At 47.4% G+C, this 22,216-nt stretch overlaps 1 protein-coding gene across 2 annotated transcripts in view; it reads right to left on the reverse strand.

The window, feature by feature from the left end:
- ANXA6 (annexin A6) overlaps positions 1 to 10,317 on the reverse strand; it is a 52,717-nt gene extending 42,400 nt beyond the window's left edge. For both annotated transcript variants that reach the window (XM_079918411.1, XM_079918410.1), the window contains exons 1-2: positions 10,215 to 10,317; positions 832 to 875 (exon numbers count right to left, since the gene is read on the reverse strand). In XM_079918411.1, coding sequence (XP_079774537.1) covers positions 832 to 849 — 18 coding nt within the window. In that variant the 5' untranslated portion in view covers positions 850 to 875; positions 10,215 to 10,317. The remainder of the gene's footprint in view (positions 1 to 831; positions 876 to 10,214) is intronic.
- Between the last annotated feature and the right edge of the window lie 11,899 nt (positions 10,318 to 22,216).

Below are 22,216 nucleotides of genomic sequence, written 5' to 3' on the forward strand. Positions count from 1 at the left end.
CAGTGACCACGTCTTTTTCTCTGAGGCCAGCCAACAGGGCAAACCCTGGCCCAGAGCAACACCTAGCTCTGACCAAGGACGGAACCTAATCCTGGCCACACACAGGAGTAGAAGCTCTGATACACCTCCAATTCCACAGCCCAGCAAAGCGCTCGGACAGCGTGAAAGACTGCTGTCTCCCAAGCCAGGGAAACTTAATCCCAAATGCATGTGACAGAGAGGACCCAAATCCACCTCCAGAGCAGAGAGGACCCTCTCCAATGCTTTTGCCTATCCAGTATCCATCTCCCTTCCTGGGGGAACCACTCTTGGGCCAGGCAGTTCAGGTGGGACCAGCTCTACCACCTGGATCCAAGTTACCCAGGCCCAGCCAATGAAAACCAAACCCAAGACTTTCCCTGGAATCGTTTGGTATAAATTATGTTGTATCCTGCACGCTGCCCAGGAAGCAGAATGGAAGCCTAGAGCTGCTGCTGATGGCTAGTATGAATAATTAAGGAAGAATGTGTCCAAGAATGAAGCCACCCAGAGGAGGCCCAGTTCACGGAGGCAGGATCCTGACAATATCACATGGGCCCCTGGATCCAGCCAGACCTGAAGCCCTAGGCTTCTCAGTCATGTGAGCCAATACACCTCCTTTCTGCTTAGAATGTTGTGTGTTGTCATCGGTCACTTGCATCTGAAAGAGCCGTGACTTATATAATAGGAGCAAGCAAAGCCTGAGAACCTCTCCAGCTCTTTTGTAACTGAAGGTACCAGGGATCTGTGCTGCAGGCACAGTGAGAAGCCCAGGCCCAGGGGAAGGACTATAGGAGGGGAAAGCCTCCTTACCTGTGCTAGCTTGGCCATGGTCTCGAGTTCTGCAGCAGACAACACTGCGGAGAAAAAAGAAATGCCATGAGATTCCTCTGCACTCTGATTCCCTCCATTCTTTCCCCTCAATTTCCTCAGCCTCATTCCCTTCAAGGGAGAGTGTGCTCCCGCAGCTGTTTTCCAGCTGCCTCCAGCCCTTCAGGTTAAATCACACCCAAAGACCCAGCTCAGGGCCAGGCGCAGTTTTTGGAGGATAATGGATGGACTAGCCAGTATCCAGATGCTCACAGCAGGATGGGAAAGACTCTCGGAACCAGGAGAACTTGAAAGAGGGAAAGGGCACGACCACTAACCAGCACGACGCCTCCAGGCCACGCAGGGCACTTTCCCAGATGCTGTCTCACTTAATCCTCACAGCAATCCTTCCTGGAGTCAAATTCCCCTTTTTTATAGAGGAGGAAACTGAGGATGGGGGTTCAGGGAGGTTAAATAATCTGCCCAAGATCATACATCTTAAAACTGAATTCACTATATATGAAATAAACAAGGACCTACTGCATAGCACAGGGAATTATATTCAATATCTTGTGATAACATAAAATGGAAAAGAATCTGAAAAAGCTGAATCACTCTGCTGTACACCTGAAACTAACACAACATTGTAAATCAACTATACTTCAATTAAAAAAAGACACTGGGGCTTCCCTGGTGGCGCAGTGGTTGAGAGTCCGCCTGCCGATGCAGGGGACACGGGTTCGTGCCCCGGTCCAGGAAGATCCCACGTGCCGCGGAGTGGCTGGGCCCGTGAGCCATGGCCGCTGAGCCTGCGCATCCGGAGCCTGTGCTCCGCAACGGGAGAGGCCACAACAGTGAGAGGCCCGCGTACCGCAAAAAAAAAAAAGACCCTGAATTCAACAAAGTCTAGATCCCAGGGTCCATGCCATCTGCACCATGCATGCTCTCTTTCCAAGTCACCAAGAACAGTTCCAGAATTCGGGGCTTAACAGTCTGTAGATGGGCACCCTCAAGGGGCTCTGGGTCACCTGTTGCAAATATCTGACGGGCTATGGTTTCTTTAGCGTCTACTCCTATAAGGCACTGCTCTGGGCACTGAGGATATACCAGTAAATAAAAGAGACTTTCTAAAACATGTGCTTTGCTGGAGCTTCCTCTATAATGGGGAAGGATAACAAACATATGATAAAAACTAAGGAGAAAAGATGAAGCTTGGTTGGGAGAGAGTGACAAGGGGTGTGATCTCAGGTGAAGTGGCCAGAGGCCTCATGAACCATGTGGCTACCTGAAGGCAGTGAGGTCAGTGTGGCTGATACAGAGGCAGGGAGTGGGGTGGGGACACTGGTAAGACGTGGCATCAAGGGACCAGTGCCTAAGGCCACTGTAAAGACTTGGGTTTTTCTCTGATGGGACAGATCATGGGTGAGGGTGGGCAACTGAACAAACAGGACACACGACCTCACTGAAAGGGGTGTCAGGACACAGGGTCTGCAGTGAAGGAATAAGAAACAAAGATATCTTATCTAAAAAGAAACGTAAAAAGGGACATTGCTGCTTTGGAAAGGGGTTAGAGAAGGGGGAGCGGAGGAGCTACTGAGCACTCTCTGCAGGAGGGCAGAGATGGAAGAGCCACAATCTTCTTGGGATGTGAGGAGAAAGGACCAGTGCTGTCCATTGTAGTCAGGACTGCACGGTTTGATCTTTTTAAACCATGTCTACGTATTACTTTTTTAAAGTAAAAATAAGAAACTCTATCAGACTTATATCCAGTAAGAGCTACAAGGAACTGAACCAGAACAGAGGGTAGAAACAAAGGAGATGCGTAACCTCAGTGTTTTCCAGTTCTTCACATACCATCACCCCTACGCCACCACACCCCGCCAAAAAAAAAAAAAAACAACAACACTGAGGGGAAATCAGCCCCTGATCTCAGCCCATAATCCTGCTCTCTCACTCTGGGGACACAGGAGACATGTGACACAGCAGGGAGAACATAGGTTTGGAGTCAGACAGACAGGCCTGGATTCAAGTCTGTTTTGTCACTTACCAGCTATGTGAGCTTGGGCACGTTGCTCATCTCTGAATTCAAGCTTATCTTAAGTACAGAACTGGGGCTTTCCCCTTTCTGCCTTGGAGAGTTGGAGGATGAGACCCAACTTATGTCAAGGCCAGGCCAGAGACGTAAATGGTGGCATTCAGTGTGCTAGGGGGACATTCTGAGGACAGGGCTTTGTCATGTTTACCCATGTGTCCCCACTGCCTGAATACAAGTCCCCCAAACTACAGTCAGCAGACAGATGTGAGATGATGGGCTTGGGAGTGAAGAGCAGAGGGCAGTGATCTGCCTGTAACCGCAGCGAGCTGACAGCAGAGCTTGAGGAAACCCTGCTGTTTCCCTGACAACCAGGGGCCCTTTGGTACAAACTTGAGCTCTCCTCAGGAAATAGAAACTCCCCCGAGGGGGAGCAGGAACCCACATCTACCCTAGGGTCTGGCCAGGAGCCAGCTCTGGGTTTCCCCAGGTCTGGGGGATGGTATGGGCAAAATACATGTGACACAGCAGGGAGAACATAGGTTTGGAGGGAGCTCCAGGGCCGGCAGAGAAAAAGGGACTGCATGAGGCCCAGGAAGTCAGCTGAGGCCCGTCACCTGCACCTCCAGCCTCGAAGCATTTTCCTTTGGCCTTGTTGCTGGAAACTTCAGCTGCTGGCGGCAGCCCAGGCCCATCTGGACGGCTCAGACGAGGAGCCTCCAAGTCTTTGGGAAAATACTCTCAGCTCTGAGAGCAGTTTATATGTGCCTCTTGTGAGTGCATGTCTTGTGTATACATGGAAAGCAAACTTCCAGAACTAGATGTTCTGATTGCAGTTCAGGGGGGCCAGGCTCCCACAGTCCCTCCTCTGAGGTTTCAGGGAAGCTCTGGAGCTAATCACAGAGGCGCCATCTACCCTGGCTTTACGAGGGGCTCTGATCCCTCCCAGGGCGACCCAGACCACACTTCCCAGGTTGCCTGAATAAATGTTTTATATCCAATGTTTCAGAACCCCAGAGGGCCCTTAACAATTACTTCCAAGCCCCTCACTTTCTAGATGAAGTAAAGGCATCTCAGGGAGGATAAGTGACTTGCCAGGCCCAGACAATGGCTCACATCCCTGCATCCCACCCCCGGGTAATAACACGCTGGGACGTTAGGAAGAGGCCGAAGGAAAAGACCCAGGTTCTGGTTCCCAGCCTGCCCCTCTGTAACCACAGACAAGCCAGGTTGTCTCTCTAGACCTCAGTTTCTTCATCTGCACAATGTGGATAATATCACTCCCTCCTTGGGAAAACCCAGAGTGGATGTGAGAGGCTTTTGTAGGTATCCACCAGGGATTTTCACAGCAAAATCTCAGAATAACAGTCCTAGGAGAGCTCTCCCCCAAGGCCACAGGACTCCTCTCTATCCCCACCCCACCCCCAATAGGCAAGTTTCACCATCTTGGTTAAAATAGCTTCTCAAGACTGGCAGGTATGGCCGCTATACACCAGTGCCTCTCTCCTCTCAGGAACCCTGAATCTCTTTGGACCTGGATTTCCATGAAGGCTCATCATGGAAGATCATTCCAGAAACCCATTTTCCAGAAACCCATTCAACGATAGAGCTGATGGTGGCCTTGTGCTGCTGTGGCCACCTCCTGCCTCAGTCCTTTAGGCTGCAAGCAATCAGGACTCGCTCCAGAAGGAACACTCTGGGGTAGAGAATACCAGGGCTGGCTCAACCACCACTGCCTAACTATAGCATTGGGGAAACCGAGAGCCAGACAGAAGGTCTTGTCCAAGTCCTACAGAAGGACTGAGTCACAGCTCTGCTCCCCACCAATTAGTAATTTTGTAAGTTACCTAAATATGAATCTCAATTTCCGCATCTACAAGATGCCTATGAAGTCCCAAAGGAGGCAGGGTGGCACTGTAATAAAGAATGTGGGCTTTGTAGTCATGGCCTGAGTTCAAATCCTGACTGCTCATGACCTTGGGGGAGTTACATCATTTCTCTCTGACTCGGTTTCTTCATCTCAGAAATGATAATCTCATAAGGTTTTTGTGAAAATTCAATGAAGTAGGGCAGGTAAAATACTTAGCATGGTCAGGTTCAGAGTAGATGTTTAGTAAGTGGTAGCTTCTGTTATCACAATCACCGTTATTAGAGCAGTGGTCTCCAAAGTGGGGTACTGGGCACAGTGATCCATTGGGGTGCAGAATGAGAATATTACAACTTTCTAAATTGATCTTGCCCTTTCATGTTCCATTGTTGATGTTCGCTATACATATATAAAGTTAAAGATGCGTATTAGGGCTGATACAAGTACACAATCAAGAGTTTGGACTTGGGACTTCCCTGGTGGTACAGGGGTTAAGACTCCGCACTCCCAATGCAGGGGGCCCGGGTTCGATCCCTGGTCAGGGAACTAGATCCCACATGCATGTCGCAACTAAGAGTTCACATGATGCAACTAAGGAGCCCGCCTGCCGCAACCAAAAAAAAAAAAAAGTTTGGACTCGATAGAATGAGGCAGAGGAAGGAGAAGAAAGAGGGGAGAAGAAACACCGGCATAAGAAAAAGCATTTCTGTTCTCAAGACGTAGCCTGTGGGCTTTGGTGGAACAGAGCGTACTTCTGAGAGGAGAGAGGGGATGTTGAGTAGTAGGGGGTGAGATCAGGTGTGGAGGGTAAGGGCAAATTGAGAAAAATTTTATAACCTGGAAGATCATGCAAAAAACAATCACCCAGACCCCTGCGCCCCAGGAGTGCCGGAGGGACTCTGCCCACTCATCTCCAACGGCCCCCCTTCAATGCAGGCCCTCTGAGCTCCGCACTCATGGCCACTGACACCCGTCCTGATTTGTCTGCCTTCGCCTTCCACCTCTTCACCCACTACCACACCCTCTCCCCCCTAAACCAGGAATCTCTTCCACTGGCATTTTCTAACCAGCCTTCTAGCAACAAAACCAGTGCCTTTTCAATTCTGGCTTTATCAATACCACCTGGGGAGTTTTTCGAACTTACCAACACATAAGGCCACCCCCAGAGATTCAACAGGCCAGGGAGGAAGCCTGGGCTTTGGTAATTTTTGAAAACTTTCCTAGGTGATTCTGCTAACTTTTCTAGGAAGCCAGGAGGGATTTCTCCCACCTCTGAACCACAGTGTGACTATCTACTCGTGAGTGGCTTGGGCCAAGCGTTGTGGATTTATCATTCCTCAATGAGATGGAGGCTGCTTGTCTCCAAGGTATTGTGAGAAAAAAAAAATCTGTAAAAATGCACGATAATTCTTAGAGACATGCTCATTCTGTCCCATCTGATAAAGGTTCAGTGGACTTCCCTTCCCTTCCCCCACCTCTGGTGGAAAAACAAGTTTGCCTCCATTTGTACATTCCTTTCAATATAAAGGCATCTGCTGATTCTCTTCTGAGCTGGTTCTAACATCTGCCTGGTCCAGTCACTGATTATTGGGTAGAATAAAATCTTTCGCACATGATCATTTTTATATCTGAGGAATGATTTTACCTTTTCTTTAAAATTACTGTATATGCTTCCTTAATGTACCCTTACTACTAAGTGTGGTTCATAAGGATTGTTGAGTGAAAGGTACTGAGTGGTTTTCATGCTTTCTCTAGTGACTCCCTTGAAAAGTCATAGAATAAAAAGGAATCACCTTGCCTACTGGTTTTCAGACTCGTTAAACAGCCAGGAGAGGAAATAACTTGAGGGGTTAAGTAACTTGCCCAGCTCATAAAGAAAGCTAGTGATTAAGCAGAGGTTCACTTTTCAAAACCTATTTATTGAGCGCCTCCTGCATGCCCATTGGCAGGAGTTGGGGGTAGAGCAGACAATGAGACAGACGAATCTCCCACCCCACGAAGCTGACATTTTTGTGCAGTGATCTGCAAATTTTTTTGATCCTATACACCGTCAGTAACTAAGGGAAAAAAATGATCATTCATCATGATAAACAAACATATACATTTTTAAGCATAAGATTAAAAGCATATATAATAAGAAGTCTAAGTTTCTTCCGGCATCCCAGAAAATCATCTTAGTGCCTCCCAGGTTGTATGTACCCCCCTCTGGAGGCCCCTGGCCTACAAAATCTAGATCCTTCCCTTTCCCCTTTCCTGATGGCTCCTCCCCCAGTCTGCAGGGAGACACCAAAGACCAGCCCCTCCGCCCTCCAGGACCTGCCTTTAATGAAGCCAGAGTAAATGCCATTCCTGGCCCTGTGCCCGGGCACACCCCCCAGCTCACAGCACTAGGGTTTCTTAGAGAGCAGAGTCTTTCCCTCTCCTGACCCAGAATCATTGATCCTCAGGCAGGATAAGGCCCCAGGATATGGTCCAGGGGCCCCGGGTTTGGAGTTGGACTGGCCTGGGTTGGAATGCTCAGGTCACTTTTGTGAGAGATAGCGAAGCATGGTGTCTCCCAGTACAGAGGCAGGAGCCAGACTGCCTGAGATCAGAGCCTGACCTGTTATTTAGGAGCTGTGTGGCCTTGGGCACACACTTAACCTCAAATGTAAAATGGGGGATAAAAATTATGCTCACCTCAGAAGAGTTGTGGTGAGCGTGAAAAGAATTAAGACATATCTAGTGCTCAGAAGACGCCCTGGCACACAGGAGGCCCTAGGTAAGTGTTAATATTCTTTCTACCCTAAACTTTTGAGGGCTGAGTTTCCACATCTGCAAAACGGGCGTGGTAACAGCATCTAACACAGGGTTCAGCCAAGGCCTGGTGAGTTAGAGGCGCTCAATAAATAATAAAAATGACTGCTTTACTATTATTTACGAGGACACCCATTTTGCAGATGAGGAACCTGAGGCTCGGATCACCTGCTTTCTCAAGCACTACACCCTTCTGTGGCACCACACCACAGAGCACTCGATTCTCTGGGCAGGGCACTCTACAGTTTACAAGGCACTTTTTCACATCTCCCATCTTATAATCTCATGAGGGGGCTATCAACCTCATCCTCATTTTACAGGCGGGGGATCTGAGGCTCCGAGAACCCAAGGACAGGCACTCCTCCTTAGCCCGTCTGGGGGTGGGGTGAGTGGGGAGGGTTCTCAAGCCCAGGAGGAAAGGGAGTATGGCTGGATTCCAAACCAAGAAGTTTAAAAGGACGAATAAAGGCACCCTCACCCAAGACTTCCTCTCCTCTTTTGAGAGGGAGGTAGACAGACATGCTTGCTCGAAAATCAGGGTAGAGACCACATCCTGTGCTTTGTCCCCACCCAGGAAGCATCTCAGAGGGGATGGGTGGGGTGAGGCTGGTGACACTACTGGACCTCCCTGGAAAATTCTAGAATGGCCATTAAGAAAAGCCAGGCAACTCCAACCCATTTTACCAGCTGGGTGCCCTGGGCACAGCTCTTGTCCCTCTAGAGAGGCAGGCACTAAGGCTCAGAGGGGTAGGCATGTCCCCAGGGCTCCAGGTGGCTAGTGGCAGGGCAGAGGCTGGGACTGGGTGTGGCTGGAGCCTGGTGGCCCAGGGCTCCCTCTGGGTGCTGCAGTGCAGATGGTCCAGACGCTGGCGGCTACCCAACACTGCAGAGCTCCCCGACCCTATCCCAGGAACAAGCCCCAAGAGGCCAGGTCCCCGACTTCCCAGGGACAGCCCCCTCCTCTACACATTCACATCCACAGTCTGCCCCAGCAACAGCTGTGACCCTTACCCAGAAACCACAAATATTTTCTGTATCCCAGCAGCCCGCGCCTCGGGAACAAGGAGTGGAAGGCAGAGAAAGATGTCTGAGTGAATGTCACAGCTGCATAGGGGGATAGAGGCCTCCGCCCCACCCTACTCCCACCATCCTAAATCTTAGAACAGTTGAATTCTAGAACACCAGCACTGCAAGGGGCAGCCAGTTCAGCAGACTTCACCACAGAATGGTAACTAAAGCACAGGGAAGGAAGGGGCTTGCCCAAGGACCCTTGGCACCTGGAACTGTGACCCAGCTTCCCACTGGCCCCTAGGCCAGTGCCCTCTGCCATGGCACAGGGCCTGCCAGCCAGAGGGGCAGGGTCCATGGCAGCTGAAGCTGGGCAGTCATTCACCTCCAAAGGGAGGGCTAAGCAGGTCACGATATCCCATTTGGGTCAGTGGGGCGGGCAATTTAAGGTGTGCTTTGGGTAGAGGGGAGAAGGGGAAGTGAGGGAAAAGGGCAGACCAGGGAAACCAGAGTCCTTTTACAAACCCAGAAGCTGTATGTCCAAATTTGGAATTGTCGGGGAAGACCCACCAGAGTTTAGAGAAAAGGAGGGGGAGGGAGGAAGCAAAGGGTGGATCCTCCCAAAGGACCCCCACCCCCACCCTGTCCCCTTGCACGGTCTAGCTGGGTAGGCCAGGCTTCCCAGGCCTGTAGTCAAGACTTCCAAACCTGTAATCATTCCTTGCAGCTGACAGATAAATCAATTTTCACAGCCATTGTTTCCTCTGAAAGGCTGGGTTTATCAGCTCTGGACTTGGGGAAGGAAACTGAGGCTCAGACAGGGAAAGCTACGGATTCAAGGTCACACTGCACGCTGTTGGTGGAGCTGGGATTCCGACTCAAGGTATTTCACGCCCATGCTCGCATCTGCGGAGTCATCTGAAGCCCCCAAGCTTTGGAAAGGCTGAAACTGGGCTGAGGGGGCGCAGGAAGAAGGGTGGGGCCTCTGACCCATCACAAGGCCCCTGGAGCCCAGCTGGAGTCTCCTTTAGAGGCGAGGAGTGGCCCCAAGAGGGCGGGAGGGTCCACTGGGGCCCTGAGGTGTGGACAGCCGGTCCCCCATCAGTCTGCACACAAAAAGCCCTGCCCCAACGACCACCATTTCAGGTGCAGCGCAGGGTCCGACTCTTCTTGCCCTCAGTCTTCGGCTTCAGCTACACCCTTCCCTGTGGGTCCGTCCCCTGTCCAGCTGTCTCCAATCCCGGGCCTTCAGAGTCGCTTTAGTCCCGCAAAGCACGGCCAGCAGCTTGCGTGGCCCCGGCCCAGGTGCCCCCCGCCCCTCCACCACACCCTCTGCAGAGCCGGCCCTCCCCTCGCCTCGCCTCCCCTCGCCTCCACTTCCCTTCCCCTCCTTTCTCTTCCCTTCCCTCCCGCCCGCCGTCCGCCTCCGCTTCCCCGCCTGCGGCAGTGGATTTGCTCCACTATGCTGCGCAGACGCGCCCTGCCTGCGACCCACTCGGGTTCCCGCGCCCTCGGGTTCCCGGTCCCCGCGGCCTCCACCTCCCGCGCCCCTCCCCGGAGCCGGCGGCAGGCGTGGGTCAGCGATGACTGGGCATTTATGGCTCGCCCCCCGCATCCCTGAAGCCCGCCGGAAGGGGTGGGGGTCCACTGGAGCGATCCCGTCTCCTACCTCAACCTACTTACCGCGCGGCGGAAGCCTCCTGTAGCGGACGGACGGACGAGCAGGCGGACGCGCGGACGCGGAGCTCGCTGGGTCAGAGCCCGTTAGCAGCAGCAGCCGCAGCGCAGGGGCGGGCCGGGAGAACAGTCCTCGGCTCCTGGGCCGGACACGTGGCGCGCGGGGCCCAATCGGGCTCGTCCCGCCTCCCCCACTCCCCGCCGACCCCACCCCCCACCCCCCAGCCCCCGCCAAGTTCATTCGCTCCTGGAATCTTAGAATGTCACCAGCCGGGAGGGGCCTCGCCAGGAAAAACTCCGTCTCTGCTCAGACCCCAGACCTGCGACCTGAAGAGGGGAGGAGGATTTGGCCAAGGTCACTCGGCCGTTCAGGGCTGGAAGTCAAAGCTCCCGACTCCAGTTCTGGACACTGTCCCCAAATTCCTACTGCTCACCAAAGATTTGTTGAGAAACAGAACCTTGAGGCTTGATAAAATTAAAGCCAAGCACTTAACCTGCCTGATCAGATTCTGTCCCTCCATAGCCCCTTCAGGTCTGTGACATTACTTAGCCACTTTCCAGAGGAGAGCCCAGAGAAGCCCAGTTTTTAAACGGTCACACAGCTAGTAAGTTGTGGAGCCGGATTCAAACCTGTGCCAGGTGACTCCAGGGGGGCGCTTGCTCTAGCTTGGCTCAGGAGAGTGCATAGTCCAGAAGAAAGGGAGACAGACCACCAGTTATAATCCGGGGCTGTGGGGAAAACCATAGAATAATAAAAAAGTGATAAACTCTTTGGGAATCCAGAGGAAACTGAGAATGACTGTCCCCCAGGGGATTTGTAAAGACTTCCTGGAGGAGGTGATGCTGCAGTGAAATCAGTAGTACTTCCCACCCACCCACCCCTTAGAAATTCTGCTTTGGTGGAAAGATGGCAACCCTGGGCTGCTGAGTCTTCATAGGCAAGACTCTTAGATGCTCTGATTTTCAGTTAGCTCAAGCAAAAGATAGGGATGATCAATGCTCTTTCCAAAGGCTGTCTTCAACCTCTCACTAATTAGAGAACTCTAAGCCTTTTTAGCAAGGGGACCTAGTATGTTCTTTCATCTATACATCCCCCCAACATTTATTGATTACCTGCTGCATGCTGGGCACTGAGCTGGGAGACTAAAGTGAGCAAATGGGAAATGCTGCCTAGACCTGCCCGCATGGAGCTTCCACTCTTATGGAAGACAGATGGTTAGGTCTTTGTTACAATACGGTTTAGGCAGTTGTAATCTGGAAACTATAAAGTGCTATGATGGCCACAGCAGATGGATCCCACATAACCTAGACCTTTGAATGAGAGTAGTGTTGTGACCAAAAGATGAATGCAATCTAGTAGGAGACTAAGAAGAAATTAAAATAGATAAATAAATAAATAAAGTAAGTAATTACCTTAAGATGAGATCTGCTGTTAGTATTCAACAGAAGTGTTACCGATCGCAAGTTCATGTGTCCGAAGTAGAGTGACACCAAACACACTGAAACATCAGAGTTGGAGCAGAGAAAGGTTTATTGCAGGGCCAAGCAAGGAAAATGGGTGGCTCATGCTCAAAATCCCCAAACTCCCCAATTGTTTGGGGGGGGAAATTTTTAATAGGCAAAATTTGGGGTGAGGGCTGCAAGGTGTGTGACTTTCTTCTGATTGGCTGGTGGCGAGGTAACAGGGTGGTTCCAGGAATCTTGTGCTCAGGCTGAAGTTAACATCCTCCTCCTGGGTGGGGGCCTTAGTTCCTGCAGAAGAACTCAAAGATATTGTTATGAGGGACTTCCCTGGTGGCGCAGAGGTTAAGAATCCGCCTGCCAATGCAGAGGACACGGGTTTGAGCCCTGGTCCGGGAGGATCCCACATGCCGCAGAGCAGCTAAGCCTGTGCGCCACAAGTACTGAGCCTGCACTCTAGAGCCCGTGAGCCACAACTACAGAGCCCGCGAGCCACAACTACTGAGCCCGCATGCATAGAGCTGGTGCTCCACAACAAGAAAAGCCACCGCAATGAGAAGCCTGCACACTGCAACAAAGAGTAGCCCCCGCTCTCTGCAACTAGAGAAAGCCCGCGTGCAGCGATGAAGACCCAACGCAGCCAAAAATAAACAAATAAATTTATTTTTAAAAAAAGAAAAGATATTGTTATGTATATTCCTTCAGGAAGAACCAGGACCCTGACCCAAGGCTGCACTGTTTCTTCACTGCTCCTCCCTTGTTTCTGCATTCCCTCCCTTCCCTGATTAGCAACTGTTTGAACCTGCTTCTAAATAAAGCCTATTTTCTACAAACAAGAAATGGGGACACAGAAAGGATTTGTACCTGGGAGCCCCACAGGGTCCTGCTTGGCTTCAGAAGCAACACCTTCTGAGATAGGATATGAGGAGGCTGGCCCCAGCAAGGATAGAGGTGAGGTTTCCTCAAGCATCGTAATCGTATGTGCTATTTATTGAGCATTTTGTATGAGCCAGGCACTGTTGTAAGTGCTTTACTTGCAATGTCACATTGAATCCTCACAATTCATTAGTAAATATTTATTCAGCACCTACTGCATGCCAGGCACTATTTTAGGAGTTTTATTAGTAAACAAAATGAAGATCTCTGCCCTCATGGAATCTGCATTCCAGCAGAGGGAAGATAGACACACAATAAGTAAACATGACAATATGTTAGGAGGTGACAAGTGGTGTGGACAGTAAGAAGAAGAAGCAGATGAAGTGTCCCAGGATGATATGGGAAGTTGCAGTATTATGTAGGGTGTTCAGCAGAGGCCTCAATGAGAGGGTGAGATTCGAACAAAGACATGCAGGAGGTGAGGAAGGTAGCAGAGCTGATGGGAGATCTGTGGGAAGAGTGTTTTAGGCAGAGGAAACAGCTGGAACAAATGCTCCAGGGCAGGAGCAAGCCTGGAATATTGAAGGAACAGCAAGGAGGCCAGTGTGGCTGGAGTGAGGTGAGCCAGAGGGAGAGTAAGGGGGCGGGAAGGTAGTGAGGGGACAGGGATGGGCAGGGGGATGAGAAGACGTAGCTCTTAGGTGTAAAGGCAGGAACAGAGAGACGTCCCAGCTCTAGAAGAGACAGAGAAATTTGCCCTTCATTTGCCTTTTGTTCCATTTGGTCCCTCAGTGGATTGGATGATACCTACCCCGTTGGTGAGGGCAAGCCTCTGTACTCAGTCTACTGAATCAAATGCTAATCCTCACAGATACACTCAGAAATAATGTTTTACCTAGCTCTCTGGGCAGAGCAATGTGAAAGGAAAATCCAAATGGACTTGGTATTGTTAAGAGAGCTCTCTAAATATGGAGCCTGGAGGCCACTGAGGAAGTGTGACTTACGCTTGTCTCAGCCTATTTGGAATCCGATCTTTTGACGTATTGTTCTCCAGAATATCTATTGTCATCCAGAGCCTGGTACTCAATGTACTCATCAGACCCTTACCCTAAAACAACTCATAATAGCCATCCCTTAAGGACAAATATTTACTTTCTTATGTCAGAGTCCAGCCTCATGGCTGTTTTTTTTTTTAAATACAAGTACAATTTTCCCTTACTTTTTTTTTTTTTTTTTTGGCCGTACCACATGGCTTGCAGGATCTTAGTTCTCTGACCAGGGATTGAACCCACGCCCTTGGCAGTGAAAACGTGGAGTCCTAACCACTGGACCGCCAGGGAATTCCCAGCCTCACCGCTTTTGCCTTTATAAACCCTGATTCTTTCTCTTCCTTGGAGCACTCTTTCAGTTCTACTGGAATCTGTATCTCCCAAATTGCAGTTCTGAAGACCAAATAAACTCTCTTCTTATCTGCAGCCTTCTGCATGTCTTTGGTGGACCTGGTGTCAGACAAATGGGATACAGAGTGACCTGCCTTCTCCCGAACTCCAGCATCACTATGATGGGAATAAGGTACCTCTAAGAGTCCTTTGTGCTCTGTTGTTTCTTAGGTGGTCCTGGCTCATAGTGGTAAGTTTTGTACCTGAACCTCCCACCTTGGCAGAAGTTCTACTCTATTTGGGTCTCCTCTGTGCGCTTCTGTTTTCAGGACTTTGTTTCCCACGTTGGTCTGGTGACTAATCACTCTTAGAAAAATGGAAACTTCGCTCTCTAAGGGTGAGGCTGCAGAGCAGCCCCTTTCTGGAACTCCTGCTGGATTTATGTGTAAAAACTATGTATCCTAGTCCTGCAAGTATTGATCTTACTGGACTATGATTACCTGGGATGATTTACAATTAAATTGGCCAAACTGGGTCTCACTTGAAATTTCTAAATTAGTTTATCTGCACAGTTAATTAGAAAAAGGATGTAACACAACAAATAATGGGAAGCCTATTTCAATTGGTATTGGAAGCCTCGAAACATCATAATGAACCCACTGTTGCTTCCCTCAGAGAAACTCCTAATTATGTCAAAGGATTTCCACATTGGAAACATCCTCTGAGGCTGCTGAGCGCTCTCTCTCCGGCTTCCTCTCTTCCTCCCTGTTCCTCTGAATATCTACCACGATGCTCTCCTCCCTGCTAGCCATCTCACTCTGAACTTCCTTTTTTTTTTTTAACACTGAGATTTATCCCCTGCAGAAGGCTAGCCATACTGACTTTTCTGTAATGACAACCTCCTTTTTTTTTTTTTTTGCGGTACCAGGGAAGCCCTCTGACAGCCCCTTTTAAAACCAGCTATAATGCTTTTATATGGGTGGATCAACCTACAATGTCATTTAAGTTACATCTTACAAATCTTTGCACAACTGTAAATGCAGCTGTAGAGACAGTTCAGATTCTACCCATTCTACCCATTCTTTTTCATGGATCCCCTTTTAACTCAAAAGGCTTGTAACCTCTCTGAGAACTCTTACCTAGGCCATCTCCAATTTCCAAGACAGGAGGGGAAAAAAAAAAAAAAGGAAGAGGCCTTTTTAAACACAAACTGCTTAAAGGACACTCTTGCCCAAATAGCCTCCTTAAAACTGCTTGTCAAGGGCACATACAGATCTTAAAAATCTTCTCTACAAATAGTGAAAGACTTTAGTCATCTGAGTGAGTAGGCAATTTATTCCAACTGTTATTTATAAGCTAGTGAGGTGTTGTGGGGTTGTTTTTTTTTTTTTTTTTTGTGGTACGCGGGCCTCTCACTGTTGTGGCCTCTCCCGTTGCGGAGCACAGGCTTCGGACGCGCAGGCTCAGCGGCCGCCATTGGCTCACGGGCCCAGCCGCTCCGCAGCATGTGGAATCTTCCCGGAATGGGGCACGAACCCATGTCCCCTGCATTAGCAGGCGGACTCTCAACCACTGCGCCACCAGGGAAGCCCTAAGCTAGTGAGTTTTTTTGTTTTTTTATTGAAGTATAATTGATTTACAGTGTTGTGTTAGTTTCAGTTGCACAGCAAAGTGATTCAGTTATATATTCTTTTTCAGATTCTTTTCCTTTATAGGTTATTACAAGATACTGAATATCGCTCCCTGTGCTGTACAGTAGGTCCTTGTTACTTATCTATTTTATTTTTAAAAATTTTTTATTATTTATTTTATTATTTATATTTGGCTGTGTTGGGTCTTCGTTGCTGCGGGTGGGCTTTCTCTAGTTGCGGAGAGCAGGGGCTGCTCTTTGTTATGGTGTGCAGGCTTCTTATTGCGGTGGCTTCTCGTTGTGGAGCACGGGTTCTAGGAGCGTGGGCTCTAGGAGCGCGGGCTTCAGTAGTTGTGGCACGTGGGCTTAGTTGCTCTGCAGCATGTGGGATCTTCCTGGACCAGGGCTGGAACCTGTGTCCCCTGCATTGGCAGGCGGATTCTTAACCACTGCACCACTAGGGAAGTCCCTATCAATTTTATATATAGTATTCTGTATCTGTTAATCCCAAACTCCTAATTTATGCCACCCCCTTCACCTTTGGTAACCATAGGATTGTTCTCTATGTTTGTGAGTCTGTTTCTGTTTGGTAAATAAGTTCATTTGTATCTTTTTTTAAGATTCTACAAATAAGCAATATTATATATTTGTCTTTCTCTGTCTGATTTACTTCACTAAGTATAATAAACTCTATAAACGAGTGAGTTTTATACCTAGTAATATAATCAGTATTATACCTGATTCATGACTAAAGTTTTAAAATGAAAACTATGAGATCTTTGTGTCTATTTGTATATATATCTACGTATGCACATTATAGATAATGGTATTTTTTCTACCTTCAGATGGTGTTGCTAAAACTAATTTGTAAAAGAACTCTATTTAATTGGCTTAAAACAAAAAAGCAGTATATAAATTGAGTATACTCGCCAAAATATAACAGAAACTAAGCCAAATGTTTTTCAAGTCCACATGATCTAGGATTCATCTACAGTAAATAAAGCTAATTTAACTTTGTTGTTTTGATTAATACAGATGGGTCTTTAGAGTTATCAACATTAAGTACAATACTTTTATTGTATGTAGATTAACTAAAAGTCAAATAAGTTCATGTTATCTCTGTTACAAGATTTGTCAGCAAGAATAATAACTTGGTATGGTAAAATTTTCTTTAAATGTAAATGTGATAAGAGTTTAGGTGAACTCTTTAAGACTAATTATGTTTTATGGTATGTCTACCTAAAAACAGTTTCCTTAAATCTTTTTGGGAACTTGAAACTGTAGAGTTTTGCTAAATTAAGTTGAATGATAGAAATTTATTGAATATCTAGATCAACCCCAAATTAAAAAGATACTGAGACATTAATTACTGAGCATAGGCATCCTTTAATAAAGATGTTTGGAACTATTAGTAAATATCTTTGGTGCCATGCTGAGAAAATTTTCTATGAGAAAGCACATGTTGCTAGAAATTATAAAAAGTATAAGTTTGCCAATCTACAGAATACTAATGTAAATGTTCATAATTGCTTACTTCTTAGTTTTCACTAGAAATTAAGGTTTTTAAGGGTTAAGAATTTTAATTAATATATGTAATTAAAACTACTAAAATTAATAAGGAAAACATCTTTGTATGCAAGGGTTTTTTTTGTAAAGGTGTAAGGAATGGAAATGCATTTTGTTAAGGGAAAAGAAGGTGATTTTGTCTTAAAGCTGGTTATTTCTAAATGGGAAAGAAAACAAGGGACAAATAAAATGGATATAGAAGGTTATAAAAGGTTTACGAAAAAAGGAATCTTGAGGAAGAACTTTTTGTCTGATCGGGACTGGCTAAAATTGGAATAAATTTAATTAAATGAATGCATTTTAATACCAAAAGTAAGCTGGTGCAAAATTTAAATTTGGTTTTTCTGTCTATTAAAAGGACAGCTTTTTCCTATTGGTCTGCTCTTGATAATAAGAGATTATAAAAGGTAGATCTTATGCTTTGCCAAAATTACACCTTATTTTCTATGTTGTCTTTATCAGGTCTTTAATTACTTAAGTAAACCTAGTCTTCTCGATATTAAAAAGCTAAGTTTTGCTCAGAACTATATAACCTTTTATGTTTGCCTATGAAGTCTTTGTTATTTTGTTTAAATGGATAGCTAAGCATATTTTCACGGTGACCTATGATCCTGTTTGACCAAGTGTTTTGAAAACTTTTGATATTTTTGACTAACTTTCCGAAATCGGATTCTAAATGAAGTCTTTTTGACTTAGAACTAACTCTGAGATTTGAAATATTTCAGAGGGCCCCTAAAATGTGCCAAAGATTTGTTCTCTCTCCTTGTAAAAAGGGAAATGTTAAACTAATTAGGCTTATTTGATATGTTACATTATATGGGAAGCATTGTTTCCTGTTCTGTGAAGAGCAGACTCAGTGCATTGTTGGTGGTATGGACCTGATAGGAATGGGCTGAGGATAATAAGTATTAGCTACTTATTCCAGGAGCTTTGCTGCAAAGGCCAGCAAAGAAATGGGGCAGTGTCTTGCAGGGAGATAGGGATTGAGAGGAGGGTTTTTGTTCATTTGTTTTTTTAAGATTGGAGGCATCACAGCATATTTGTGTGCTGATGGGAATGATCAGATAGAGGGGGGCAACACGGATGATGGAGAAAGAGTGGGAACTAGTGTACAAGTGTGGGAGCTAGTTAGTATACTTAATTCGCAGTAAAGTTAACTGAAGTTCAGAGAAATCATGGCCTTTGCCCAAAGTCAGCCCAAGGGACTAAGGGCAGGCGTGAAAGCCAGATTCCCTTAACTGCAGAGCCCAGGGCCTTATTCCCTGAGCTACAGAAAAAAGTCTAATATACCCCTGATATTTTTGAGCTGATCATCTCATTTCTGGGAATGAGTCCTAAGAAAATAGTCCTAAGAAAATAGTTTGAAATACAGGGAAAGCTTTTTTAGGCCCAACAGTGTTTTGTTTTTTTAATAAATTTATTTTATTTTTATTGTTTGGCTACGTTGGGTCTTTGTTGCTGTGCATGGGTTTTCTCTGGTTGCAGTGAGCAGGGGCTGCTCTTCGTTGCAGTGCACAGGCTTCTCGTTGCAGTGGCTTCTCTTGTTGTGGAGCATGGGCTCTAGGCACGTGGGCTTCAGGAGTTGTGGCTCGCGGGCTCTAGAGTGCAGGCTCAGTAGTTGTGGCGCACGGGCTTAGTTGCTCTGCGGCATGTGGGATCTTCCCGGACCAGGGCTCGAACCCGTGTCCCCTGCATTAGCAGGCGGATTCTTAACCACTGCGCCACCGGGAAGCCCCAACAATGTATTTATTAACTGCAAAAAGGAAACAACCTAAACATCCAGGGGCTGGAATAGCAAATAAGCACATGTCACGCAGCCTCACTGGCTGGTGGAAACAAAGCCTGGAAGGAGAGAGACAAACAAAGGATGACTATGATAGGAAGAGAGAACAGGCTAAGATGACTTCATCTTTTTGGCACTGACCCAAGCCCCTTCCTCCATGGGGTGGCCCTTCCAAAAGTGTTTGTAAGAGAGACTGTGGTGCTGTGATGCGTACCAGAACAAGGGACTGGGATTCCAGATTTTCTCACTTCCCTTAGCTGGGTTGTGGTTTCTGCAATTTAAGAGAGGAGTTCAAGATCTCCTGGCTGCCAGCTGGGGAAGCTGGAAACAGTCACATACTGCCACCTACTGGCAGTTCCCAGTTCTGCCGGCCTCCATCCGGAGAGGATGCCCAATGTTGGGTGTTCCCAGAGATGGGTCTCACTTTATTTTATTTTATTTAAAAATTCTTTTTATTTTTGGCCGTGCCATGCAGCTCGTGGGGTCTTAGTTCCCCGACCAGGGATTGAACAGTTTCAGGCCCTGGGCAGTGAAAGTGCGGAGTCCTAACCATTGGGCCGCCAGGGAATCCCCGGGTCTCACTTTAAATTCACTGGAGAGGGACTTCCCTGGTGGCGCAGTGGTTAAGAATCTGCCTGCCAATGCAGGGCACACGGGTTTGATCCTTGGTCCGGGAAGATCCTGCATGCCGCGGAGCAACTAAGTCTGTGCGCCACAACTACTAAACTCTGTGCCCTGGAGCCCGCAAGCCACAACTACTGAGCCCGTGTGCTGCAACTACTGAAGCCCATGCACCTAGAGCCCACGCTCTGCAACAAGAGAAGCCACCGCAATGAGAAGCCCACGCACTGCAGGGAAGAGTAGCCCCCGATTGCCGCAACCAGAGAAAGCCCATGCACGGCAACGGAGACCCAACGCAGCCAAAAAAAAAAAAAAAAATTCACTGTAGGAAGGGGCCCTAGTCTGTACTGTTCACATGGCCACCAGGAAGGCTCTCTTTCTTCTATCACAATTCTTCTTAAGGCCTGTTTCAGGGGAATTCCATGACAGTCCCGTGGTTAGGGCCCTGGTTCAATCCCTGGTTGGGGAACTAAGATTCCACAAGCTGCGCAGTGCGGCCAGAAGGAAAAAAACCAAAAAGGCCTGTTGCAATGCCTGGCATTTCTCCATAGACTTGAGGGTTGCTTCTGTCTATGGGAGAGCACATAAAGAGTTTCACTTGGCACAAAGCAGATTATTTTCTGCTATGGGGTCTTAGCAACATGAGGACACTTAGTTTCGGGTAGGCATGTCACTTAGAGGATGAAGAGGTGGAGAAGCAGTGTTCAAATGGAAGACAGGCTTAACAATTATCATTATAGATAATCAAAAGATGAAAAAAATTTAAGTCATAAGTTTACAATCCAAATATGGCCTACATTATCACATCATTCTTTTTTTTTTTTAATTTATTTTTGTCTGCATTGGGTCTTCATTGCTCTGCGTGGGCTTTTTCTAGTTGCAGCGAGCGGGGGGTACTCTTCGTTGTGGTGCGCGGTCTTCTCATTGCGGTGGTTTCTCTCTGTTGCAGAGCATGGGCTCTAGGTGCGCAGGCTTCAGTAGTTGTGGCACGTGGGCTCAGTAGTTGTGGCTTCTGGGCTCTAGAACACAGGCTCAGTAGTTGTGGCGCATGGGCTTAGCTGCTCTGTGGCATTTGGGATCTTCCCACACCAGGGATCGAACCCGTGTTCCCTGCATTGGCAGGCGGATTCTTAACTACTGCACCACCACGGAAGTCCCCATCACATCATTCTGTATTATAACAACAACAACAACAACAATAATAGCAACATTTATGGAGCACTTATGCACCACACACAAACTTTTCTTTGCAAAAAAATTGTAACATATTGCAAATATTATTTCATCTTTTATAAATCTTTATTTTGAACATCTTTTTTTTTTGCGGTACGCGGGCCTCTCACTGTTGTGGCCTCTCCCGCTGCGGAGCACAGGCTCCGGACGCGCAGGCTCAGCATCCATGGCTCACGGGTCCAGCCGCTCCGCGGCATGTGGGATTTTCCCGGACCGGGGCACGAACCCACGTCCCCTGCATCAGCAGGCGGACTGTCAACCACTGCACCACCAGGGAAGCCCTGAACATCTTTTCATGTGATTAAATATTATTATTCAAAACATTTAAAGTAGCTATATCAAATTCCTTTATATGGTAATACTATTTACCATATACCAGTAAAGTACAATTTACTTATCTAATTGCCTATCGTTGCATGTTTAGGACGAGAGTGTACTGTGGACCTTACAGGCAGTTCATCACTCCACAGCAAAGCAGAGCTAAAAGATTCCCTTGACCCCCCCAAGGAGAGAGATCTAGGAATCCTGGGGTCACAGTGAAAGGGGCAGGCCTGAAAGCCACTGTAATGAGAGAAAGCTATGTAGTACAGTGCTTTAGAGCCCAGTCTTTAAGTTAAAAATAAAATAAGCATAGGGACTTCCCTGGTGGCATAGTGGTTAAGAACCCGCCTGCCACTTCAGGGGACATGGGTTCGAGCCCTGGTCCAGGAAGATCCCACGTGCCGCGGAGCAACTAAGCCCATGAGCCACAACTACTGAGCCGCGTGCCACTACTACTGAAGCCCGCGCGCCTAGAACCCATGCTCCGCAACAAGAGAAGCCACAGCAATGAGAAGCCCATGCATCACAACAAAGAGTAGCCCCTGCTCGCCGCAACTAGAGAAAGCCCGCATGCAGCAATGAAGACCCAGTGCAGCCAAAAATAAAAAATAAATAAAATTTAAAAAATGAAATAAGCATAAAAGCCTGAGGGGTCTGGTTCCACCACATTCTAGCAGAGTGACCCTGAACCATTTAGTTATTTACCTTTCTGAGATTCTGTTTTTTCAGGTTGGAATTCACTGATATAATGATATAAATCATTTAGCAGCAATTAGCACTTAGTAATGAGACAATCAATATAAGCATTGTTATTATTTATTAAATGGATACAGTCCTGGTCTATTAATAATAAGAGGTGAGAGCTAATCTGGCTGGGTCATATGACCTTGCACTGTAGTTTTTGTTTTGATAGAAGGGGATGGGAAGAAATGATCTCTTAAGATTCCCTTTGTTCTTATCTGTGATGCCTCTTAGTCTGTAACATTCTAAGACTCCATTTGCTGTTGAAGAATCTGTGTTTGTCTCAAGATTCTGTAATCCTGAGATCTTCTTTCTGGGACTCCAAGATCCCATGACTCACTCAAAATTCTACTGAAAGATTCCATTTGCATGAAATGAGAGCTCTTCTTCTAAGCCT

Source organism: Stenella coeruleoalba, assembly GCF_951394435.1.
Source record: "Stenella coeruleoalba genome assembly, chromosome: 3".
In the NCBI taxonomy this organism is placed as follows: domain Eukaryota; kingdom Metazoa; phylum Chordata; class Mammalia; order Artiodactyla; family Delphinidae; genus Stenella; species Stenella coeruleoalba.